At 42.5% G+C, this 27092-nt stretch overlaps 1 protein-coding gene across 6 annotated transcripts in view; it reads left to right on the top strand.

Moving 5' to 3' along the window:
• The window catches only part of TIAM1 (TIAM Rac1 associated GEF 1), a 359691-nt gene that overhangs the window by 286138 nt on the left and 46461 nt on the right, over window positions 1-27092 (top strand). For all 6 annotated transcript variants that reach the window (XM_014866485.3, XM_070488754.1, XM_070488753.1 and 3 more), the window contains 3 exons: window positions 5309-5390; window positions 11086-11172; window positions 16101-16325. In XM_014866485.3, the coding sequence (XP_014721971.2) occupies window positions 5309-5390; window positions 11086-11172; window positions 16101-16325 (394 nt within the window). The remainder of the gene's footprint in view (window positions 1-5308; window positions 5391-11085; window positions 11173-16100; window positions 16326-27092) is intronic.

Raw genomic sequence — 27092 nt, 5'->3', positions numbered from 1 at the left:
ATATGTCCCAGCCTTTCGGAATCGTATTTATGTAGATTCCTGCACAGACTTACGTATGTTTGAGTTCATTATGGGACTTAGGTTGTGAATTAGATCTGGATTTTTATATTGACTCTATTGCTTACTAATTATGTGCTATTGGCAACAAAAAAAAATGAGGTGATAATGCTTAATTTCTAGGGTTTTGCAAAGATTAGAGATCATAGTTCACATAGTAGATGCTCAGTAAATGGTTGTTACGGTAATAACATCATGTCAAGTTGCTTTTCTGTTAGCCAAGTGGTGCATTTTTCAGTTCCAGGAAAGACGCATTTGGGGAGAAAGGCGCCTTGATCTTGGAGCTCGTTCTCTCTCTGCACTTAGTCATTCCTCTGGGGGCCACCGAGCTGCTTGCCATGAATCTGTGAATGATAACAGTATGACATCAGACAGGGTTTCACCACAGAAAGCAGAACTGAAAATTTAAATCTCAGTGGTCCCTTTATGAAAAGGGGAAGCGTGATTTAAAATTTAGTAGGGAATTTTGTTTCTCATCAACTTTTTTGCTGTTTACATACAATAAAACTCACCAACTTGAAGCACACAGTTCGCTGATGAGTGTTAACAAATAGATACAGACAGCCGTGTTTCCACCTGTCCCATCATAATTTAGCATGTTTCTGTCATCCTAAAATGTTCCCTTGTGCCCTTTGAAGTGTTTTTTAGTGAAATAGAAGAAAGGGTGTGGTGTGGTAACACTTTTATCATGCCATGCTGAGACAAGATAGAAATGACAAGTCCATTTTCAACCATCACCTAAATCAATAAATGTTCACAGAGGAATGTCCTTTTAACAGTGAGTGGCTGATTTATTTTTTTTCTGGCATGAGGAAGAGCTCTGACTTTGTGCTGTCTGAGCAGAGGAAAGAAGACTATCTTCCTTACTTAAAAAAGGAAAGTGCGTTGCTGATAACCTGGAATAGCTATTAGATCATGTATTTTGCATCTTGGGGTTAATGACTCTTTCGTATCCTGAATGACAGGGATCATGCCTAGCCAGTTTCCACGTCCCTCGTATCTTACACATAGTAGGTGCTTGAGGCACGTCTTTGAAATTATATCGACTCATTATTTTTTAAGGCTTGACCATTGTATGAGCTCATCCAACATAGGAGATTAAGTAAGGTGTGCCAAGCTTAGTCTGTTTGTGTCTACAGTTGCTATATACATATTATAATTATACTTTTTAAAAAATAATCTAAAATACAGACAGACCGTGGTGCTCTTTCTTGCCCTGTTGCAAAAATGTCTCCGGCTCAGAGATCCCTAGGAAGCAAATGCTATAATCTTGCTCAATTTATTGCTCACTCGCACCTCTATTTTCACCAAGATTCTTAACTTCTTTGTTCTTAGGATACCTTTGGCAGCCTGGTGAAGCCTCTAAGATTCCCTTCTCAGAATAATTTTTCAGTTGCATGACATAAAATAGATAGGATCACCTATGGCCCAATTATCTTGAAATAGTTATCAAAAACATTTAAAAATTATAGATATGTGATGTTTATTAGCTGATTAAATATTAAGACCCAGCAGTAGAGTAACAGCTGCCACTGTTTTGAAGTTGTGAAGAGCATAAATAATATTTTGAGATATTAGCGGCATCTAGAAGGTGATATGGAAATAACTGAGATTTCTGTCTGTAGCAAGGTCACACAGGCACTGCTAATATTGCTGTCTGTTGCCTACGTTCATTTATGATTGAGGGAAATGCTAAGTTTCAGTTACAGGTTAGTGAATATAAAGATGTCATTTTTTTCCCCATCCTTTCCATTCACAGACCCCTTGAATTCTGTCCGTGGGTCCCTGCTTACCAGTCCCTGCTTTTAGGCCATTAAGCTGGGTGCAGTGTCACTCCAGGGCATGGGGTTTATGAACACACGGCGTTCCTCGATGCTTTTTGAGAGTGTGCAGATCTGTTGTCCTTTGCTGAAGAGGTGTCAGACCACACATGGTTAATTGGGTTCCATAGCCCACCTCCATGCTATTTTTGATGGACTGGCGAAGCTCACAGATGTTTGAGGTTGTGTCCTCAAAAATGACTCATTCATCGATGGCTGTCCCAAAATATGTGTCCACTGCCATTGTTTAGTCAAATATTCTTTAGTAGTAAGGTTGATAGTTACTAAAATTGTGTACTATATTTTAAAGATCTTTTTGGGGATGTCTAGTATGTTTATTTCTTGGGGCAGAGGATTCTCTTGCCTATGAATGACCATGAATAGTTAGTTATCTACGTAGCTACTTTGCTGGTTACGTTTTAATATAAGTGATACGTATTTGACTACTTTTCTGTGGGTAGTTGGTCCTCGGATCCAATCCATGGGATGATAATGGATATGGAGGCACTGATTTGTCTTCAAACACCCGTATTAAATGTGTTTTTCTTAATGTGACAGGTGGGAATAAAGAGTTTGCAGAAACACTGATCAATGGATTTATTCATTCATCCAGCAAATATTTATTTAGCATGTGTTGTGTACCTGGCACCATTCCAGCTGTTCTAGGCACTGAGATACACAAAAAAAAAAATCTCTGCTCTTTGTGGAAACTGCATTCGAGTTTATGGAGACAGATATAAAAACATGCGAAAAATGTTTTTTATAAAATCATGTAAATGTTTAATATTTTAGGGGATGTTCAGAGCTTGGAAAGAAGACATTAAGGCAAATGGATGGAGATGGGGCATCCAGAAGCAGGTCGAACTGCTCCTTTAGATGTGACGTTTGACTGGGAGCTGAGCGAAGTGAGAGAGTCATAGAGGAATTTTGGAGGAAAGTGTTCAAGGCCGAGGGAACAAAGCTGCGGAAGACCCTGGCGGGGGAGGGTAGTGGTGGCGGAGGTGGCTCACTTGTGTGTGGGGAGGATGAGTGGTCAGGGTAAGCCAGCAGGCTGGGGGTGTGATGGGGATGCAGGAGATGACGGAGGAGAGGAGCAGGACAGGCCGTGCAGGGCCTAGGTGAGAAGGGACCTCTCAGGAGAGGAAGGGCATTATTTGACTTTGTTTACTAGGTTTGCTGTGGCTGATGTGTGGCCGGGGGACCTTAGGACATAAGAGAAGGAGCTGGGAGAGCAAGTAGGAGACTAGGGAGCGGTGGTTGAGGCAGTGGGTGATGGTGGCTTGGACCCCGGCACCCAAAAAGAGACGTGGTTAGAAGTGGTTGTGACTTTGTGGTAACTCTGGGACCTGGGTGATCAAATTATTTCCTGAAACTTGATGATCTTTTAATCTGTTTTTTGAAAAGAAGGAAAATGTGCAACATCACTTGTGATTGATTTAGTAAAATAAAGGAAATGTCTGTGATGTTTATGTATAAAATTTCAAAATTTATCGTTCTAGATATTGTGGTTGCTTTGAAAATATATTTTAAAGCACAGACCCTTCTTGAGATTTTACATATTTTAGTAGAGCTTTGTACTAAACTCAGTTTTAGTCAAATCAGCCCATGGACTGTGGCCCAGGAGTGTGTCTGTATGATACTAAGTTATCGTTTGAGCCTAGCAGAAGACACAAAGACTTTCACACCAATTATGAAGAAAAGTAGGAGGCAGTAGTATGAAAGAATAAGGAAGATTATTCATGAAGCTACATTCCCACTGGATCTTTGGCAAAGCGTTTGGAACGTTCCGGAGATGATTAGAACAAACAGTGATACACTGCCACCTAGGGGAAGAGTTTGGCTCTTGAAGAAATCTTAAAAAGTAAAAAAACTAAGGTTCAAAATAAGTTGAAGTGAACGCATTTTGTAACATTTTATTGAACATTCCATGGCGTTACAAAATATAGCGTCGACTTTATTATATTTGGTATTTATAATTTTGGTGACTGTAATTTCTGAACTAAAGATTAGTGTTATAACTGATTTCTTCTAATTTCAGAATTTATTTGTATGAAAAATTTTCTGAAGTATAAACAGAAATCCACATTAAGTAATGTCCTTAAGACATTGCGTTTGGTGGAAGTTCCATTAAATTAGGGTGTTCGAGAGGATCCGGGTTGTATGGTCACCGTTCCTAGCCCCCACCCCTGTTAGATTTCTGTTGGAGCAGCCTGTTTTCCAGGCTTCTGAGTCCTAAGCATTATACCCATCTCTGCCACCTGTCAACTGCCCTAAGAAAGTGAAGAGAAAGAAACTGGCATTCTTTTCTACTTGCCTAAATAAAATTATTTCTGGATGAATGACGGGGTGGTCAGAGATGGTGCCAAGTGTAGATTACCACCAAGACTTCTCTTTAGTGCTAAAGGACAGTTCCTGTTATTGACCTTGACTCACAATAGGTTTCATTTCAAAATTGGATGACAATTTATAGATTCCTTATGAGCCTGTGATACATTTGTGTTTGGGGAATTTTCATCTTAAATTTTGGATTTCCCTTCACTTTGGTACCCCTAAAGTCCACTAGGAGGCGCTGTAGTGTAGTGGCGAGAACTCCAGCCCTGGAGCTAGTGAGACCATACTCTACTGGCTTTATGACCTTAAGAAGGTACTTCATCTCCAGCCTTATTATCTTTATTTGTAAAATGGGGATCACAGTTATCTCACAGAGTGAGTATAAAGGGCAGGGACACCTGGTAAAACTTTGCTAAGTTATTGTCCATGATGATGATAGTCCAGACATATGAAAATGAAGTAGCAATTAATTTCTGATGCACAAACTACGAGTTTTTCTTGTCTCTTTTTCCAGGCTTTCTTGGGTTTCAAGAGAGTAGATTAATTTATGTACTTAAGTTTTCTGGCTTAATTTAGTCATAATGCAGTGACTAAAAGAGAATATCCTCTATTTATGTAATTTGTTGTCTATTTCAGTGCTATAATTTGTCTACTTATTTATACTACTGTGAACTTTTCAGGGAAAAATGATATGTGAACAGAAAAGACTAGAACCACAGAGATTTCTCCTATTTGTATGGATCCCATGTCAAGTTGTGTATAATCTCTTCCTGATTTTAATACTTTTTTCCCAGTAAATGGAGATTTCTGATTACGTTAGTGTTATTTTTCAGGTCTATGATAGATAAAGGGTGGGAAAAGACATACAGAGTGATGTTAAGGAATTATTTAGCAACTGGAACTGCAGCTAAGTTTGTGAATATGAATTACAAGTTTCTCCTTTGCCTCTTAATGAGGTCAGTTCGATGAAAACACTGGGATGTGATGAGAATTTGCTTTCAAGTATCAATTGTGAAAAAAATAGATTTGCAAAAGAACAACTATTCCTAATAAGTTATTTATAATGAAATTCTAATTAGACTCCTCTTTGTAATTTTCAGCTGTACAAAGAAATTGAAATTTGTCCAAAAGTCACTCAGAACATCCAGATTGAGAAGTCAGATACAGCCAGTGATAATTATGGTACGTTTATTTTTCTTTGCTCTTTGGTGTTTTTCAAGTTAAAGCAATTCCTGTGTAAACATGCACTTATTTACAATTCAATAAAATGCCTTTGGGGCCTATTTAAAATAGATAGCACATCTGGCTTCTATGCCGTGCAGAGCAGCCAAACTAGGGAAAAAAGACATAGTTACCCTGAGTACAACAAAGACTTCCACTTTAAATTTCCTAGCTTTAATCATTGGGGTTCTACTGTCATAAAAAGGAAATGGATATATTGGGGATACATTATTTTATGTTATGATGTATGCTAGTAATGAAGAAATTATCCTTTCACACCCATTTCCCCCAAATATATGCATTATTCTCTCTTCTCCCACAAATAATGTTAAAGGAATTTATTTTGGTGTTGTGTTGGGGGTCCCCAAGACCACTCCTAGGTTCACTGATTCACTCAGAGGACCCATAGGACTCAGCATGTGTTGTGTTCATGCCTATGATTTATTACAGCGAAACTATACAAAGCAACATCAATAAAGAGGAAAAGCACATGGGACGAAGTCCAAGGAAACCAGGCGCAAGCTTCCAGGAGTTCCCTCACAGTCATATAGGATGGGCTAATTCCACCAGCAACAAGCTGGGACAATGCGTGTGAAGTGTCGTCCACCAGAGAAGCTCATTAGAGACTCGGTGCTCAGGGTTTTTATTAGAAGGCTGCCCATGTAGGCACCCTCTGCCTACCATATACCAAAATTCCAGACTCCCCAGAGGAAAGCAGGTGTTCAGCATAAAGCACATTTTTTATAGAAATTTTAGGTCCAATGAGCCATGTTAGGGTGTTGGGAAGTCTCCCAAATCCAGGGTCCCAGATGCCAGCCCCTGGCCAAACTTGTCAGCAGGTCTTTCGAAGAACAGCAGTCCGGCCTACTCTGCTAGTGCTTTCCTACACGGTGGTCTACATTCTGGCATAGTCAAATCTATAGTCCTTCCCACATGTATAAGACTAGTCTTCTTAGCACTATATGACTTGAATAGGAATAGAGTTGGTGCTTGAGTAAAATACATAGAGAAATCCACACTGTGTGACATCAGTCAGGACTGGCGAGGTTAGCTGAAGTAATGACAGTCACCAAAGCTCAATGACTCAAAACAGTGACATGATTTTGCTTTATGGGTTGGCTGGGACTCTCTTCATGTTGTCCTCACTCCAGGACCCAGGGCTGCAGCTGCTGCCGCCCGGGACATTGTCTGTCTCTTGGCAGAGGGGAAAGAGAGAAAGTGGTGAACCAGGTGCCTGCTCCCTCACAGTTCGTTCATCAAACCAAGTCATGTGGCCACACCTACCCACAGGGGACAGAGTAGTATAGTCCTACTATGTGCTGGAAGGAGGGAAACTGGAGAACCTAGTGAAGATATCAAGGCTACCACATATGCCCATTTGCAGTTTCTCTCTGAATTAAGTTATGAAGCATTTGAAAATCCTCAGAAGGATGTTAGATTGCTTCTGCAGCTTCTCCCACAGACCACCAAGCATATCTCAGAATGCTCAGGAGAGTATTTTGCCCTAATGAAGAGAACCTGATTTTGAACCCGTGGCCACTTGCGTGACACCTTCACGCTGTTTAGTTCTTGACCTTAAAACTAAAGACCTCATACAGCCAGAGGATGTTTTTGATGGCAGAGGATAAATGTTTATGAAAGGCTTATTATGCAGCAGGAGCGTGACCTCGGTAATTAAACCAGTAATTGGTGGCAGTGCTAGAAATAAATGTCTGGGTCCTCCAAAGTAAGGTGCAGCATGACAGTTATCTTTTCTCTTTAGTTTACTGAATTTCTGTTCAGTAAGGGTAAACTGTAGCAAGAAGCAAGAGAGGCTGAATTTCAAAACTCTTGGAGTTGAATTCTGAGATTGACTGGTTTTTGGACTCAGAAATGGGGCATAAAACTGCTCTGCTTTCTATATTTTTTATTGAAGTGACCGACGTGCCCACAGAACGCATTGAGATTTCCACACTGAAGATGTAGTAGAGCAAGTATTGTCAATGGTGCTTCTCAAACTACCTGACATAAAGGAACATAAAGGGGGTTTTTGTTTTGTTTTAATTTCCAGGCTGTCATGGACCACCACTGCTTTTGTAAACTACAAAATCCCATTCTTGGAGGTTGTGGCAACATCCAGTGGCTGGGTTCTCAATGCTTCGTCTCGATTTCTGTCCTTAGGTTTCTGTCAGTAGCAAACTGTTTGTGCCCGTTCCTGGACTTCGCTTTGCAAAGCCTGCTACGCACGGCTAATAACCTCAGCGAAACCTTTTATTCTCAGTGCCCAGTTCATGTTGGCATCAGCTGTTCCAGCAGCATCTTGATCGAGAAATTAAAGAGTCCCCTATCCTAAGAGACCGGGTTGCCTCTGACCTTAAAAGCTACCAGGATTCTCACTTCAGCCCATCTGTAGCTAACATTAGCACCTTCGGGGTGTGGCTTCCCGCTATATAGAGAGTTCAGTATAGGTAAGAGTTGCTAGTACCCAGTAACACCCCAAAAGCTACCAACCAAATGCTGCCTTCTATTTTAGCACACTCTAGGGAGGAAAATAGGACTTAGTGATCCAATTGACTGAATGATTTAAAGATTTAACACTTGCTTAATTTCTCTCTCGTGCGCCTCCCTCCTTTTCAGCCCTCACGCAGCTCTCAGGCCATATTGTTGACATTAGTTTACACAGTTACATGGTGGACTAAGCACCATCCCCTAGGCTGCCTTGAAGTGGAAGAAGGCGTCCTTTCAGCACCCCAACATTCCTTTTTCTTTGGTGACCTCCTAGGCTGTTATATTTTTGGTCGCGTGTCCCCTTTTCGTCATAGGTGTCTGTACTTTTCTCACTTTCTGAGTTTCCCTGTATCCTGGACTCTGATTTTGAGTCCTTCTCTGTTGTTTTATTGTGTTGTCATGGTTTGTTTTTTTGCTTTTGGTCATCAATTTCAGTATGAGGAATCTTCTGGTTGTTCAACATATGAGTTTGTCTTGGTTTCTTCGCTTAGTTTTATTCACTTCCTTCATTCTCAAGATCGTTATTCCAGATGCCACTCATGGTCCCTCCTGGTCTTTGTAACTGGAGGCCTTCTGATGGGGTGGGTTCTTTGGGTTTATGTTGAATAACTCCCTCTGCCCTGTGTTGGCGATCATTTTGGATTGCATTAAATTTGTTTGCTGGGAATTAGATTGTTGCTGTCCTATTAGAAGAAAAACAAATCCTGACTTTGCTGATGAACTGTTAAAATCATTGTGTTCTTCACTGACCTCAAAACAATCCCGCTGTAGGATGTTTAATATTTTCTTTAGCTTGGTTCTGATCCCGACTTTTCCCCAGTGTGTGAATTAGGGACATCTTGAAATGGAGGCTGCTTCTTGGGAGTCTTGACACCCTCAGTAGTGAATGCTGCACAGCTGAGTGTGGGCAGAACTGTGTTTCTGAACGCTGAGAGGAGCTCCTGTTTGCCTGCCCCCTAAATGGGTGTCCTCCAATATGAATCTCACTGCAGAGCTCAGGGGCTGTCTCCATTGATAAATTGTTGGCTTCCGTTTGAATGAAGGAGAGGGACCTATTGCCATCATCCTTTCTTCAGTCTCCTTTGCTGTCATGGAGATTTCCCCATCTTGAGAAGTCCCATCTGTTTCTCAGATCCGTGCTTGATGCCCAGTTGCCCAGGGCAAATTTCATAGTCACTTGCAGTCTTCAAACTGGGTGGGTCCCCACCCCCCCATCCCAGACCTGTTACTATCTTTTGATTATTACAAAGGAAGACCAAGAAAAGAAGGAATGCAGCAAATGAATACCTTAGCCATCTCCATTGACTTTGGCTTACAGTGACTTGCGGTAGGCTCTCAACAAGTCACCTCTTCTGGCATCTTCCATTCAAGCAAGGTGTTCCCCTGGGCAGACATCACCCCCCATCAGTGTACTCATTTTATTTTTACTTATTTATTTATTTTTTTGAGGAAGATTAGCCCTGAGCTAACATCTGCCACCAATCCTCCTCTTTTTGCTGAGGAAGATTGGCCCTGAGCTAACATCCATGCCCATCTTCCTCTACTTTGTATGTGGGATGCCTGCGACAGGATGGCTTGATAAGCAGTGTGTAGCTTGGCACCCAGGATCCGAACCTGCGAACCCTGGGCTGCTGGAGCTGAGCACGCGAACTTAACCGCTATGCCACTGGGCCAGCCCCATCATTTTATTTTTAATAGAAAAAAAAAGTTTGGTCTCAGAGCTTTATAGAAGGGTAGCATTTTAGAAAGGAAATGCCTGTATTTTGTTGAATTCAGTCCATTGTTTCTCTTGACATAGCCCTTTATTCTGTATCTCTTCTAACAGAGAAAAGAAACAAAAATTCACTACTGAAATGCAGATAAGCAAACCTGTGTTAAGGCTAATGTCACTTAAATGGTTCCTGTATAAAATTATTTTTATTGGAGTGAGGCTTCTTGAAATGTAATCTGAAAGTTACGTTGCTATAAGAACGGAATTCAAAATAAGAGAATAAAAGAGTTAGGAAAGTCCTGAGGGCGTGGCCCAGGGTTGTTCTCCTTCTGAAGGAGTTACGGTACCGTAGTGGGCGATGGCAGTTGGCAGTTTTGCTTACGTGTGGGTATCTATTTCCCGGTCCTGTGAACTGAAAAAAAAACCATACTCTTTATGACTTGGCCTGAAAAGTCTCAATGACTCCCTGGGCCCCAGTCCTGTAATTAATGATTCTGTTTTGTTACTATTTGCTTGCTTGTTTTTCCAAGTCACTGGTATTTTCCTCTGCCTTTAGCTTTAAGACACGTATCCATATTATGGGATTTTTTTTCTCCCAGAGCTGAAATCATATCAGATCTTTACTATTGCATTCATTCTCACTGTCCTTTTAGGAATGTCTGCGAAAGTATTTTGTCCTCGGGGAAAGTGGATGTTGGCTGTGGACATTCCACCGATTGATCAGAAAAGAGTTCTATACGAGACAGTCTAGCAACAGAGGTGACCAGGGCTTGTAGCCCTAGGATTGGAAGCACCCAAGGTCCCCAGACATCTTAGAACCTCGGGCCCTTGTTCTGCCTTTTTTTCTGAAGGATGTAGCAAAGCTCAAGATCCATTACCTAATGGGCTTTGAGCTCTGGCAGCCTGGATAAGTATAAGATAATCTTGTGATCAGACACTAGTAGAATGTGAAATCTGTCAGTTTCAGTATGAAATGGGATTTATAAAGTGAGTTGCTACTTATCCTGGTTTGCAAAATATTATTAAATTAAAGCAGTGTCCATAGAGCAGTACATACGGATGAGGACACCCAGTGGTAGCATATCTGGGACATAGATTTGCTAAAAAAAAGTCAAGGGGCCCCACGTGAGATGAACTAATCATTCTGTGAAAGGGCAAAGCTATGGCATTTACTAGCAAGCAAGACAAAATAAAATAATTTTCTTCCATTTGAGCTGATAGTGAGGTAGTATGAAGATGGATGTACTTGGTAATATCAATTTTTACAAGTAGTGACTTCTTTTAGAGGGATCTAAAAATATGTTTTCTGCTTTGTAAAACAATGTGAATAAGGGAAAACAATTGCTCCAAATTATAAACCAAAACATTGAACATACCTAGCTCACAGCAGGTACTTCCTGTTGTTTCCTAAACACTCAGATGGTGTGAGCCTTACCATTCTGTCTTCGTGTTTCGTAGGGTTTTCACTTTCTTCCGTGGAAGAAGATGGTGTTCGAAGGCTCTATGTGAACAGTGTAAAGGAAACTGGTTTAGCTTCCAAGAAAGGTAAGTCATTGAGTGTCTTGTCTGTCTGTCTGTCTCTTTAAAGTTCCCTTGTGGGTTTCTGCAGTTGGTGGATGAGAAAGATATGTCCAAAAGGTTCATCTGTATATATTATTCGAATGTTGTGAAAACCTTTCAGGGAGTATGGATATTATTGCATAAACTCAGATGTGCAAGAAATGTTACATTCTTGGATTTTAAAGCTGATTCTGAGCCCATTTCCTTGGGGCTGTTGGGATATTCCATTCAAATCATAGTTGGTTGTCCTTTCCCACCATCTAGGATGGTATGGAGGTCCTAGGGGTCTTCCTGGAGCAGAACATTTGGGAGGACCCTTCTGTGTTTTGGTCTACATTGGTCAAAGCTGATGTTAGCCATCCCCTGAGTCTGCAAAGCTCCTTGAAAGTAGATGTTATGTTGCTCCCAACCATGGAGGAATCTTTCTAGACGTTGAGATCCTAGGGGTTTAGGATCTAGCCATCCTGTCCCCTTTAGAGAGCTCTTCTCTATTACATGCTGTCTGCAGCCCTACATGGGCTCATAGTGCAGTCTAGGCTACGTATGAAACCCCAACCCTCCATCCTCTTTCTACTCTGCCAATCTTTTCAATCTAGATTTTTTTGCTTCCTGTCTTAATTTCCTTGGGCTACGGTACCGATTGATCACAAACTGAGTGATTAAAAACAACAGAAACTTATTCTCTTACAGTTCAGGAGGCCAAAAGTTCAAAATCAAGGTATTGGCAAGGTTGTTTCCTTCTGGAGCCACTGAGGGAAGAATCTGTTCCGTGCCTCTTCCTAGCTTCTGGTGGCTACTGGCTCTCCTTGGCATTCCTTGGCTTGTAGCTGTATCACTCCAACTTCTGCTTCTGTCATCACATGGCCTTCTTTCCTCTGTGTCTCTCTGTGACAGTGACTTTACATGGCCTTCTATAAGAAGTCATACTGGATTAGAGTGGGCCAGGATGACTTCATCTTAATTCCAGTATGACTTCATCTTATTTACATCTGCCAAGACCCTGTTTCCAAATAAGGTCACCTTCTGATTTTCTGAGTGGACATGAATTTTGGGGGGACGCTCCTCAACCCACCATACTTACCATAAACAAATGGGGCAGGTAGATAGGGCTTAAAATGCATCTTTATTTCATTCTTCTTGCTGTGGAATTTTTAGTGAAACTAAAATTCACTAAATCCAGGCAGTGGCAAAATAATACCTGTTGAGTGTAAAAGGCCGACCTGCCTGGATCAGTTGTGCTTGGAAGTCATGTTCATTTAGATATCTCCTGAATGGAGCAGTTGGGAAAATGGTGGAGTGGAATGCCTGCCTTTTCCACCTCCTTCCATGTTTTGCTAGAGCATAGTTCTGGGTGTTCTTAGTTCTTGCAAGGTGCCCTGTGCAGGTTGCCTTGCCCTGTGCTGTACGCCCTGGTGAAGTGCAACCCACAGACTTGGCTATGCACCGACATGGCAAAGTTGTGACAAATGGGAAACCAAGTCAAAATAATTTACCCAGTGCTAAATGGAGGAGGATTTTCTTTCATTTTCCTTCTGTGCTTTCTAGGCCAAAGGCAGCCTGGAGGCCAGAGTTTGGTGCATTCGCTAAGCTGCATCTCAGCTAGGAGCAGAGGTGACAGGGTTTATTCCCCTTCAAAGCGGAAGACTGATTTTTATCTCTTTCAGCACAGTGAGTGCTGGTTGGCGTGGTATGGGGGTGGGGAAATATGCTGCCCTGGTTTCAGTCACATCCTGTTTTAGTTCTTTGAATCCAAGAACCCTGGTGTTAGGTAAAAACAAATGGCCGTCTGCTCCAACCTCCTTGTCCCATATAGCACTGTTCTTTACAGATGCAACGGTGATGTCCATTTGTTGGCCTGGGCCGCAAACATGATCCCACTACCTGGCCTGTAGAGGGCAGTGTCAGGAAAGATATTTGGAGTATTTTAGGTTGAATGCAGGCTCTATGTGAAGCCCTCCGGATAATGGCGAGCTCACTGCGGACATCTCTGATTATAAAACATCCTTCTCCTTCAGTTTCCACTCACTGTTTTGCCTCCTTCTTTCTAGCCAGCCTGTGATATCCATCATGTCATAACTGCTAAGTCTGGTCTTTTCCACATTCACCCCTTCCAGATCCTTCAACAATTCATTAGAGTGTAGAATGCAACTGGCCATTGCCCTCTGGACACAGTTCACATACCAGCGTTCCTTTTAAAATGATCACAGTGTGGTACAGCCGGGGGACGTCTGGTGGAAAGCACCCTGATTAGATCTGAAGATTCTGTGTGTATTAGTTCAGCCTACTCTTGGTTTCGTTGATTTGTTTTTGGTAGTCATCTTGGGCTTTCTGCCTGTAATGGGCTGATGGTGAAGCCCCATCTTCCTGCTCCCTCCCGCCCCGGGCTGAGGGTGAAGCCCCATCTTCCTCCTCTCTCCCGCCCCCTGCCCTCACTTGGATCTCGCGTTGGCTGTACTTGTAGAATTGACTTTTTGAATCAAAGTGTCTTATTTTACACTTGTCTCTGTCCAACTTGGGCATATTTGTTTTGGCCCGTCATTCTGCTCTTGGAGTCGTCTGAGCTTGGAATCTGGCATCTTCTTTGCTGTCGTTTGCATGTTTTTCTGATGGCTACACAGGACAGAGCCCAGTGGAGACAGCCATGTGCCATGTGTCTCTGGACAGTTTGGATACTTCACAACATTTACTCTGGGCACTTGAGGGTTATTTCTAAGCAGGCTGTGGTTTCTGTTAGAAAGAAAAGTTTTTCTCTTTCTTCCACCTACTATTAATAATGAGAGCTAATGTCTATTGAACGTCTTCAACATGTCAAGAGCTGTGAAGAGACTTTTACATGGATTATTTCATTTAATCTCCTTTAATCCATTATCCCTCTTACATATGAGGAAGCCGAGTCTGGGAGAGATTCAATAGCATGCCCACTGTCACAGATCTGTTACTTGGGGGAATTGTGACAGAACCTCTGGTTCTGTACTCCATTGCTCACCACTGCTGGCCACCTCCTCTCACTTATGAATACTGAGAATAACTCACTCAGGCGGCCCTCTGTTTTAGTTCCCTATGGTTGCCATAAGAAATTGCCACCACCTTGGTGCCTTAAACCAACATAAACTTATTTTCTCACAGTTATGGAGGCCAGAAGTCCAAAACCAACATGTCAGCAGGGCCACACTCCTTTTGAAGGCTCTGGGGAGAATCCTTTCTTGCTCCTCCAGTTCGTGGTGGCTCCAGGGGTTCCATGGCTTGTGACAGCATCACCCCAACCTCTGCCTCCATCTTTATGTGGCCTTCTCCTCTTCCTTCTGGGTCTCTCTTTTGTGTCTCTTACAAGGGCATTTGTCAATAGGTTTAGGACCCATTAGATAATCCAGCATGAAATTATGTCAAGATCCTTAATTATGACTGGGAAGATCCTGTTTCTAAATAAGGTGACAGTCACAGGTTCTGGGATGTAGATGTATCTTTCTGGGGGCCACATTGAGTCCACTACACACTCCTGCTCCACCAGTCATAGTAAACCTGGAACTTCTTAAAAAATAACAGCTCATAGATATTTTTAGTTTTTAAGTCTTTTCTTCTGTTTCTGTTTATATACCTCCTCTAATAGCTAATCCAAAGGGTTGTCTCTAAGGCAAGACTTTTAAAAAAAAAGTTGCTTTTCACATGTAGAAATTTTGTATGTTCCATTCAAATGCTACGATGCCAAAATCTTTCATCTAAAAATGGAATGTTTCGCTTCCCAGAATTTCACCTCTGAAATGGAGAAACACATTCTTATTTCTCTTCTGTCGCCTTCCCACCCATATTTCTTGGAGTATTTTATGATAGAAAATGGATTTCAAGTATTTTGGAAACCCGAGTAAGGATGGCCAAGGGGTGTGACTTGCTGAAGCTGGGAAGTGGGAATGTCTCTGTAGATTATTTTTCTGCGGAATCAGAGGTGGGCTCTGTGGATGCCCGAGGCGCTGAGCGGCTTCTCATTTCTGCAGTTCGTCGTCTGTCTTCGCCCTTCACTCACCTCCTTTTTCAAGTTTGTTTTTCCACACTAGTCTACAAAATAGGAATTGGACTCCTTTCCCCTTCTTAACTGGAATGATACTTTATTTCCTTTCATATTCTTTCCCGTCCTCTCCCTTTCTCAAACTCCTGGAATGTTCTTTTAACACTGAGTTGAACTGCCCCGGGGTCAATCACAACTTCTTGTTCTGCTAGGTTGGGCTTGTTCTCAGCTGCTCCTTTGGGTCCCAAACTTTGCCATGCCCCCCAGCATGCTTTGCAAAAGTAACAGAACGTTTGGGGACCTTCCAGAAGATATTCACCTCAAGGTCCTGATGTAGTTAAAAAAGCACAAGAAATGATTGTATTTGTAAACTGTCATCTCTAAATGTGTTTGGAAAAAGACAACCTTCTGTCCTCTCAGCCAGTGGAAACTCATTGCATTTTGGTTTCATAGAAATGATCGATAGACATTAGCTGGCTGTGCCACACAGGGACACTGCAGCATAAGCATGTACAAAACATACTGATTGCAGTCATCAGGGACCATTTCCACCTTTCCCCCTCAAAATTATAGGACAATAGCCAGCATTAGCATTTGCAAGGAAAAATTGGCAGATGCTCAGAACACATAGTTTCAAGGAGTAAATTTGTTTAGTTAGTGTATTCAGGACAGGATAGGCATGCTGCAACGTCCGAGTCTAGAACCTTCTGAAACTGAGGCCCCATGTGATCTCCTCATGATCACTTTTGAGCACTCCAGCCTTTTGCAGCAATACCTCGGACTGTGGGGCCAATAACAAGAGAGCTCAGTGTGCCCTTTACAGCAGAACTTCTAAGGTGCTGCCATCTCATTCGATGTTTCTGCCTCTTTTGTGTGTGTGTGAAATTAAACATTTTCCATCTCGCGTTGGCAGGCCTGAAGGCGGGAGATGAGATTCTCGAGATCAATAATCGTGCTGCTGGCACTCTGAACTCATCTATGCTCAAAGATTTCCTCACACAGCCATCCCTGGGCCTCCTGGTGAGGACCTACCCCGAGCTGGAGGGAGGAGCAGAGCTCCTGGAGAGCCCGCCCCACCGAGCGGACGGCCCTGCGGACCTCAACGAGAGCCCCCTTGCCTTTCTCACCAGCAACCCAGGTATGGCCGTGCATAGTGCTAGGCATGTATCTGAGCCCAGGTCAGTTGACCATGCGGCTTGCATATTTCGGTGGACTGGGTCTGGACTGGGACTGAAATGTGTGAATGAGATGACTGAGTGTGAGCTTCCGGTTGAGATTTCGAAGCGGCAGGGAACTTTGATTCTTGGGGAATAACTGTTTTGCTACAAATCTACCTGTCACACCTTCACACAGGCAAAGCTTCACCAGGCTGCTGCTGTTTGTCGTTTTGGAGAAAGACGAATGGGTCGAGGCTGCCATCTCTTGACCATGGATAGAGAAATGGAGACCCCAAAGGGCCAGGAGTCACATAATATCCTGGGGCTATGAGTCCTACCCCTGCCTTCCATGTCACTACCCCCAAACCACTCACCCCTTCTTTCCCTTCTGTGTGAGAGAAGGGCATGAGTTGAGATGCCCAGAGTGGAAATGAGCTGCGCGCTCTTGTTTGGTCTGCTTCTCTCTTGGGCTCTTCCGATCTTGAGTCTGAACATGAGCCCATCGGCGGAACCCGCTGCCCTGCTCCGTCTGCTGCTCTTCCTGCTTACACCTCCCTCTCGCTCTGGCAACCTCATGCTCAGCCTAAAAGAAGCAGCTTAAATGCTTCCTACCACGTGAAGCCTTCTTGGGACCCCACAGAGTTTGCCCCCTCCCCTGGATCCCCAGGACCCTGCAACGACATCTTCCACATGGGCCCTGATTGTGTTATACTGTTCTTACTTGCGTGTCTCTCTCCTGAGTTTGTTTCCTGTGACTGGGCTTATGTCTTCTTCTCTTTGCTGCCCAGGCGCCCATTCTTGTTTAGAGTCTGTGAATGAGCACACCAATGAATGGCATGCTGCTGTCACTTATTTCTCCATGACCTGGTTCTAGAGTTGGGTTGATTTAGTAAGTTGCAGTTTTGGATTTATTTTCTAAATCTTTTTTTTAAAGATTGGCCCTGAGCTAACATCTATTGCCAATCTTTTTTTTTTTTTTCTTCTTCTCCCCAAAGCCCCCCAGTACATAGTTGTATATTCTAGCTGTAGGTCCTTCTGGTTGTGCTGTGTGGGACACCACCTCAGCATGGCTTGATGAACGGTGCCAAGTCCACACCCAGGATCCAAACTGGCGAAACCTTGGGCCACCAGAGTGGAGCATGCAAACTTAACCACTCTGCCACGGGGCCAACCCCTGGATTTGTTTTCTTTTTAAAACTTGGATTAAAAATAGTCTTCCATTTCAAAATCTGAGTGTCAGTGCTTTGAGCATCCTTCACCTGCTGTTGTTAATTTTTAAATTCCCTTCTGAAGCTTGGCTTGCTAAGAATGGATCACAAGCAGAATTCTTTTGTTCAGTGGCTCTCTGGAAGAATTTGACAAGTTGAGTCTTCAGAAAATCGATCACACTTATTACTGTTGACTTCCTTAACTCGTTATGTCATTGCGGTGCCCAGAGCCCAATCAAATTTTTAGAAAATTAACTCCAGTGAGCTGAGTAACCTTAATGATAGGGAATGGAGACCATGAAGGCTGTTCATTTATGTGACCACAAGATGGCGAGCTTGAGCCCAGAAAACAATTCACGGAGTCGTTTCTGTAATATGACTTTGAATGGGATGTATTGTGTTAGATTAGGTTACTTAAATGATTTTTATAAGGTCTGGATGAACATACTATGAACAACAGTACACAGCTTTCTTTGGATTTTTTTCTGTCTGAGCCCTTCCTGTGGGCTATGGATTTAAAGGAGTGCTTGGCAAACAATGACCGACCAGCTAAGTCCAGCCTGCAGCCTGTTTTTGTAAATAAATTTTCATCAGGATACAGTCAGGCGCATTCATTTATGTCTTGTCTTGGCTGCTTTCCCATTGCAATGACAGAATTGAGTAGTTGTGACAGCGACTCATGGTCCGCAGAGCTGAAAATATTGCTCTCTGGCCCTTTTCAGATAAAGTTTGCTGACCCCTGATGTAAGGTATGACTGAACTTGCTCACAATTTGTTCCTCTAAAGTAGTCAGTGTTTTGGTGTATTTCTTTCTTCTTTAAAAAAAAAAAAAAATCGTGTGTGTGTACACCTTTGCAAAGTTTTATTAAAAGTTTTTTAATTAAAAAATGTATTCTTATACAGATATCTGTTTTAGAAAAATTTGAGTATATTCTGTATATGCAGTTGCTGTCTCCTCTTTTATATGATGGGCTTTTAAACTTAACAACTGACCTTTACATCCTACCACGAGTTGTCTAGTTCAGACCGATCATCTTCGAAGCCGAGTGCTAAATCCACTGAACCAGCTGTTGTTTAAAGCACATTAAAACTTCCATTTTGGGGGCTGGCCCAGTGATGTAGTGGTTAGGTTTGCACGCTCTGCTTCAGCGGCCCGGGGTTCACTGGTTGGGATCCTGGGCACAGGCCAACACACCATCAAGCCATGCTCTGGTGGTACCCCACATAGAACAACTAGAAGGACTTACAGCTAGGATATACAACTATATACAAAGTACTGGGACTTTGGGGAGGAAAAAAAGAGGAAGATTGGCAACAGATGTTAGCTCATAGCCAATCTTCCTCACCAAAAAAAAAAAAAAAAAAAACACCTTCCATTTTGGAATCATCCTTAGAAGATTTATTTATTCCTTTGTTTTTTTCCCCAATTAAATGATCATAACTTAGAACTGATGTTTGTTAAATATTTACTGTGTTTTAGGCATAGAGCTAGATGTTAGAAAGTTATAATGATGACTGTGACATGATTCTGTTCTCACACTTTCATTTTAGTGTAGTTCTTTGTTATTTCATTGCTTCATCTTTTAGTATTTTGCACTGATCAAAATCCTTCAGAACAAAGTCTGCTCGGCCAAGTTAGGTCATCAAACTGGTTCAAGAATAAAGTATGAAAGTAAAGTCAGAGTGTGGGTTTTTCTTGTAAGTTTTCTAATTGGCTTCGACATGAATAAATTCCAGAAGAATTCTCAAGTGCTCTGGGTAGTGGCAGCCCAATTGGACTGGCTGGAGGGGAGCGGGCACTCAGGCCCCCTGCCTGAGTCTCAGCCTGTCTGCCTTCTGATTGCGACCACTTCCTACTCCCCATTTAACAGTGGAAGATAAAAGGACAGCCAAGTAAACAGGATAGAATGACCTGAAAGATTGCTCCATGATGCGGCAGAGATAAAGCAGTATTCACAGACAGCTGCTGTTAAAATAGAAAAGAAAACAACTGAGAAAATTGGTACAATGGGCAGGTTGGACTATAGCCTTCGTCTAAATTTAGAAGTAACTAAAAATAAGAAGCATCCTGAGTGGCAGGTTTGAGGTTTACTCTGGGGACCATCTTAGGGTGGTCATAGTGGATATTAGGCAACCTTGATGGAAGGTCTTGCTCTGTCTCAGGGGCCGTGGGGTCCATGTGAGCCCTGGCTGGTGCCCGTCTATGGGAAGCTGGTGCTGTGACTTGCCCCATCTCACAAGCCCTGGGATGCAGGCTTGTCCTGCACCTGCCTCGAGAACCCTGATTGAAATAATGTGATTAGCTTTCAGGGCTGGATTATTTCTGAACCTCTTTCTCATTAGAGGTTTTTTCCTCTATGTAGAAACATCACAGCTTAGTGGCTAAGAGTAGGCTCTGGAACCAGGTTTCTTGGGACCAAGTCCCATTTCTATGTTTATTAGCTTCATGACTTTGAACAAGTCCTGCTCGATCTCTCTGCACCCCAGTGTCCTCATGCATAACATGGGAATGCTACCACACTACCATCTCATTGGGTGGTTGTGAGGATTAATTGAGTTATAAAAGTATGAGGATTAATTGAGTTATAAAAGTAAAGTGTCTAGAGTAGGACGTGGGAAATGTGCAATAAATGGTACGTCTCCGTGGTGTGATCTCTTATGGGGTCGTGAAGGTTCTCTGGCTTGTAAGCAGAGGCTGCTCATTTTTGATCTCCTCACTGCCCTCTACTGCACCTCAGTCCACAACAGGGGGATTGTCTGAATACTAAGTTTAAAGTATTTTCCTTTCTCAGGTGGAAAGAAGTGAGTTCTGCAGCCTAGAGGGCTGAGACCTCTGGCCCCCTCCCAGAGGTCGTGATTCTCTGGGTCTATGCGGGCTGGCTGTGCATTTGTTGTGGTGGGCGCTTAACTTCTAGGGTGATTCTAACGTGCAATTAGGATTGGGATCCACTGCCTTAGGTCTCCAGCTGTCCTTGGTCATTGATCCTGTTTTTTCGTCTTGGTGGAATGATAGGGTGATTGGAATGTCTTGGTCACGTGCCAACCACCTATAGAGGGGTTTGTTGATAACATTCTGTGGTCTGCTTCACTGAGATTTTTATAAGGCAAATCTGTCAGGTGATCTGGAACATGTTCTCTGTCTTCCTATTCCTCCGTACAAGAGGGAGGCACTGCCAATGGGTTGCCATGTTGGCTTGGAAAGCCAGGGACTGGATAACGAGATTCCAGCCTATGTGTTCTCTCTAAGACTCAGTTTCCCATTCCTGGTCATTTGCCATCCACGAGTCCTTGCTGAAATCTTACTGGAGCTCCTTTCATCTTTTTTTTCAACATGTGTTTAGGGTGAGAAAATGGGGGAAGGATGTCCAGACAAAAAGATAGTCCCTGCAGTGGCTTTTATTGTAGAAAGGACCTTGAAGTGAAGGGGAAGCTGGAGTAGGAAGTTGCAAAACTGTGTCTGTGTGAGGTTTCCAAAAAGCCTCTCTAATGTCCTGTGTGATTTATTTTGAATACTGATCTCATCTGGCGCTACTAACATTTTGGGCCGGGTAATTCTTTGTTGTGAGGGGCTGTCCTCTGTGCTCATGTTAGCAGTATTCCTACAAACCATTATAAGCTAGTAGTAGCTTCCTCCCCAAGTTGTGCCAATCAAAACTATCTTGAGACATTGTCAGATGTCCCCAGAGAACCACTGGCCTGGCTTATTAGAAGGTGTGCCGACATCACCCAGTTAGAGAAACGTTAGAATGAACGTCAATATAGGAAAGCAAATCTAGATCTGAAATAACTTTTTAAAAAAGTTTTATGAAACATTTATTGAGAGAATTCCCACATAAATGCCCTTTTCTGGCATATTTTGAGACAAGGGAAAAGTGAGGAACAAGTAAGTGCTTATTCTGAATGTTGGGTTTTTTCCCCCAAATCTGAGTAAAATTGTTCTGTTCGCTAAAATCAACCCTTAAAACAAGATACTTCAATCAGTAACTATGTAAAACCCCCCATTTTATGCAAGTTTCAAGAATCGTCCTTCGAGGGGCGTCAGTGGTGTCTTTCCGAGGCTTCAAAATGTCTGTTGGTCTTTCATTTAAGTTCTGCTATCAAAGCTCACATTCATTTGACTTTTGTGGTGGATGCAGCTCTGCTTTATCTTCCCTCAAAGAAGGTGCCAGAGCTCAGCGAACTGAGTTGCTTCTTGTTTGAAAAATGGCTCTGCCAGGAGTTGGGCTGGGGAGAGCTGAGCATCCGCGGCGAACACCGGCCCGTACATGTTCAAGTCCCTTAGGGCCAACATTGTGTTTGGAGAGTCAGCCCCCTTGAAATACCTCAGGCACATCTGTCTGATGCTACGTGGAAGACTGCAGCTTGAAGCCAGTGCAGACGTCGCTCCTGCAGGAAGTAGATGAAGCCGTGTTTGTTGTAACAGGAAAGGCTTCTGTGATAGCCGTGAACCGAAGGCACCTGGTCAGAGCGGAGTCGCTGAGCGCCCAGCACGGACAGCCGTCTGATTTGCGGGGCAGGGCGTGCTTCCCTGCGGTGCCCGTGAGGTGCAAGGGGCTATTTTGGGCAGATGTTCCGTGCAGATTGTCTGGAGATATCTCGATTCTGAAAACAGAGGACAATCAGGCCGGCAGGGAGGGGGAGCAGAGGGAGAGGAACGGCACAGATTTCTCTTCCTACAAACAAATCTGGTCTGGTCCTTCACATTCTCGAAGGCTCATGGATACCAGCAACACATGGTCTTCTGTTTGTTTGTCGATAAAATTCGGAGCCATGTGCGTTTTGTAAACTGTATGCAACGTTACTGTCACACAGCACATGGCCTGCTTCCCCGTGCCCTGCTGGGGGGAGCCCAAGGCCTTGTCTTGGTTTCCAGCTGGATTTGATTAATGACACCTGTCAATTCCCGTGTATGAAAACAAATGTTTCAGAGATTGAGCCTCCCTTTTTATATTTTTAAAGAACATTAATGTACCTCATATCATTTGACTTTACCATGACAGGATCAGTAAAGCCTATGTCTACAGTTTTTATGCATTTAAAGATTTCTCCGGGGGCCGGCCCTGTGGCCGAGTGGTTAAGTTCGCGCGCTCTACTTCGGTGGCCCAAGCCTTCGCCGGTTAGGATCCTGGGCGCAGACATGCCACTGCTCATCAGGCCATGCTGAGGCGGTGTCCCACATGCCACAACTAGAAGGACCCACAACTAAAAAATATACAACTATATACCAAGGGGCTTTGGGGAGAAAAAGGAAAAAATAAAATCTTTAAAGAAAAAAATTTCTCTCTATAGGAAACAGACACTGAGATTTCATGAAATTTGGCTACAAGGAAGTTTTTATTTGTCTACGAAGTTAAAGTTGTAGTGTTCTTCCTTTTTTTTTTGTAGTGTATTTTAAGCTCTCTCCAGTCTTTCTTTTGTGTGCTAAATTGTTTTGGTTTTTAGCTTTCTAAGTGGAGGAAGGGGGAGTCTTTATTTTGATCTTATATATTATGAGTGTTTCTATGGCATTCTTGTACTCCTGTGACAATAAGATGTCTGAAAAGCAAAATAAAATCAGAATTGAATTCTGTCTAAATATCTAACCTTTTATTACTCCCTTCCCCTCAATCATTTTTTTCTTGCAGAATTGAAACTCAGGTATTAATGAGGGCCTTAAACAAAAAGTCAGTGTTATAATTGGTTCCTTTGGAAATGTTTGAATTGGCGAATCTGCTTGTTTAACATACATTGTGAATATAGCTCATAAGGCAAGCATTTTTTTCTTCCTCCTTTAAATTTGAATCCCAAATGGGCTTGAATGGAGCCGGAGTGAATGTATCCAATCTAAGTAAATCAAAGATAAATCCAAATGTGAGCTTACATTTGTGTGTTTGTGTTGCTCCTAATCTCTTCATTGTGTATCTTGCTAACAGTGAGTGGGGCTTGCTGCCTGCAAAGGTTTTCTCAGTCACAAAAGCGTCATTATGATGTGAAAATAATTTTAAGAAGCAAAGAAATGGTCACGCCTGTTCACAACAACGAAAGTTATTTATAGCAGCTTTCGAGATGGCCTTGAGGTCCTGTCCGGCTGGGGCCTCAGCCCTGCTCTGTGCTTCCTCATTCTCTGGGGCTGCCCAGCCCCCGATTCATCCTTTTTTCAAAGTTGAGGTATAATTGACATATAACAGTATGTTCATTTCAGCTGTACAACATAATGATTTGATATTTGTATATATCATGAAATGATCAACACAGTAGATCAAGTTAACATCCATCATCACACCTAATTACAACATTTTTTTTCTTGTGGTGAGAACTTTTAAGATTTATTTTCTTAGCAACTTTTAAATATATAATACAGTATTATTAACTACAGTCACCATGCTGAACATTACATACCTAAGACTGACTTATTTTATAACTGGAAGTTTGTACCTTTGGACCCCTTCAGCCTTTTCAACTCCCCACCTCTGGCAACCACCAATCTGTTTTCTGTATGTATGAGTTCAGGGTGTTGGTTTGTTTTAGATTCCACATATAAGTGAGATCATACTGTATTTGTCTTTCTGTGTCTGGCTCATCTCACTTAGCATAATGCCCTCAAGGTCCATCCATGTTGTTGCATATGGCAGGATTTCCTTTTTTGGGGCTGAGTAATATTCCATGTACACCTCTGTTCATCCTTTGTCTCTTTAGATTTGGCCCTGCTCCCTCTCTGTGCTGCCAAATAGTTCCTGGGCACCTCCCCTGGGCCAGGCGGTGGGCTAAATGCTGGGGAGAGAGGAAGTGAGATCCCTTCTCTGACCCCTTCAGCTACCTCTCAGCCTCGACTTGGCTTTCTTGAGCCATCTGTTTGCATGTGAACTAGTTGGTCAATATGGGCAGCTACCTCCAGGACAATGAAGATAATTCTTTCAGTGTCTGTTGTTAGAGGAAAGTCTCTTATATACGGTGAAGGAGAAGCTAGAGTAGGAAGTTGCAAAACTGTTTGTATGGGCTTTCCCAAAAAACTCACTAGTGTTGTTATAGATAAGCCTTTTCAGCTGGGAGGTGTTCAGAGAAGGCCTTGCCATATGGGAGCCAGAACCTGACTTCATTTTGAATTCCCTGTTCCTGCTGGGCTGCTGTCTCTCTTCAGCTTTCTTGAAGTGCACCACTGTCAATTCCTGCCTCTCTGACTTCCTTTGATTACCAAATTCCCCCAACCATTTAGTGATTATTGATTGCTGTGTAAAAACCAACTCAACAGCAGCCATTTAATTTGCTCACTTTTCTATGCTCAACAATTTGGGCTTGGCACCGCTGGGTGGTTATTCTGCTGTCCTGGCCTGGAGTCACTCATGTGGCTGTCATCTGGGCTTGACTGGGCTGGCTTAGGCTGGCCTCAGTCATGTGTTTGGTGATTGGTTGGCTGGGTCCCAGAGGCTAGCTTGGGGTTTCTTTGTATGGTGGGCACATGGTTCCTGGGGGGCCAGACCAGAAACCGCAAGGCCATTTGAGGCCTTACCTCAGAATTCATATAGCCCCACTTCCATCACATTCTGTGGGCCAAAGCGAATCACAAGGCCAGCTCAAATTCATCAGGTGGGGAAGCAGAAAGAAAGATCCGTGCTTAGAGGGATGGGGGGAATCATCACTGTCATCTTTGTAAACTGTCTGCCACAAGCTGCTTTGCCCTTTCTCTTTATATCTTATTTTATTAATTTCTGTCTTCAGCTAAGGGCAGAGGCATGGCATGATGGAGTGTAGAAGAGTATACACTTCAGAATCAGATATACCTACAGTTATCACTTATAGTTTTTTATATTCTACATATTAATATGTTTGCCAGTTATATGTGTTGAAGATACACATATACACACGTTTTCTCGATCTATAATATACCTTATTGCATTTATAGTGCCTTGGGACCAAGAAAAGTTTTAAGGTTAATGGAATCTTATTTCCTATCTCACATGGTTTGTGCTTTTATATCTTGTCCAAGAAAGCCTTCTTTCCCCGAGGTAACAAACATTGTCTTCTGTATTTTCTTCTAAAGGATTTATAATTTGGGCTACTCACGTTCTGGTTTATACCTCCCTGCTACTCATTTTTGTGAATGGTATCAATTAGGGTCCAACTTTATATTTGTCCATGTGGATAAACTACTGTCCTAGAAACATTTATCAAATATTCCATGCCTTTCCCCCGGGTCCACAATGACACATCTGCTGTCCATCACGATTCCACATGTGGGTGGGGCTGTTTCTGGGCTGTCTCTTCTGTTACTGGGCTCTCTCTTCTGTTAGCTCGTCTCCTCGCTAATTCTGCACTGCTTGACATTACTGCAGCTTTATAATACGTTTTGATATCTGGTAGGGAAAGTACCCGATCTTGTTTTTCTTCTCTAAAACTGTCTTCGGTTTTGTTGACCTTTGGCTCTCTCATAACAAATTCAGTTCCCAAAAAAATGCTGCTGGTGTGGTCTGTCTGAATACACATCCTTTGGTATTTGTTGAGACTTAATATTGTGGCTTCATACGTGGCCTGTTTGTATAAGTTGCTAATCCTTGGGAAAAACATGCATTCACAAATCCTTGGGAAAAAGGTTTGAAATACATTCATGGATCAAGCTCAATAATGATTGATGTTCACATCTTCTGTATCCTGACTATTTTGTATCTATCCTGACAGTGTCTATCCTGGCTAAATCTATTTTGTGACATTTGTAGAGCATTCTTTACATTTGTCTCATATATATTTTCATCATTTTATTTTTAATCTTCTATGTCTTTATGTTTAGGTGTATTTCTTGCCTCTAGCTTGTAGGAGGGGCCTCATTTTACATGGTTTTTCTTAACTAAATATGGAGTTTAAGTATTAAGTTTAGCCTACATTTGTTTAGAAGATCCATGTGTTTTGAGTCGTTTCTGTCATCTATTTTGCTGTCTTTTTCTTGCTTGTTTTTCCTTCTCTTTCTTCCCCTCTTTTGGTTTGAATTTCTCAATTCAATTCCACTTTCCCCTTTCAACTTACAGAATCTAATTCTATTCTTTTAGTGGTTGCTCCTAAAATTTTAACATGATTCTTAACATCATGGAGGCCAAAGTTAGTCTTTTTATTTCCCTCTTGAAGCACAGAAGGACTGTGAAATGATTTAAATGTAATCACTCCTACCATTCTTTTAGTTGCATCTTGTATTTTTTTTTTTTTTTTTGGTAGGGAAGATTGCCCTGAGCTAACTTCTGTTGCCAATTTTCCTCTTGTTCTTCCCCCCCCCACCCCCCCAAACCCCAGTACATAGTTGTATAGCCTAGTTGTAAATCATTCTAGTTACTCTATGTGGGATGCTGCCACAGGATGGCTTGGTGAGCGGTGTGTAGGTCCATGCTCAGGTCCCGAACTGGCGAGCCCCGGGCTGCTGAAGCAGAGTGTGTGAACTTAACCACTTGGCCATGGGGCCGGCCCTGCATCTTGTATTTTTGTAACTCTCAAATGCCATTTCTGGGGGCTATGTGGGGTATTGTGTTATACACTAAGACTTAACCTGTGTGTTTATTGGCTCCTTATGCCAGATTGTGT

Source organism: Equus asinus, chromosome 18, assembly GCF_041296235.1.
Source record: "Equus asinus isolate D_3611 breed Donkey chromosome 18, EquAss-T2T_v2, whole genome shotgun sequence".
NCBI classification, from domain to species: Eukaryota; Metazoa; Chordata; class Mammalia; order Perissodactyla; family Equidae; genus Equus; species Equus asinus.
The sequence above is the reverse complement of the archived record's forward strand: the minus strand, read 5'-3'. Positions and strand labels throughout refer to the sequence as shown.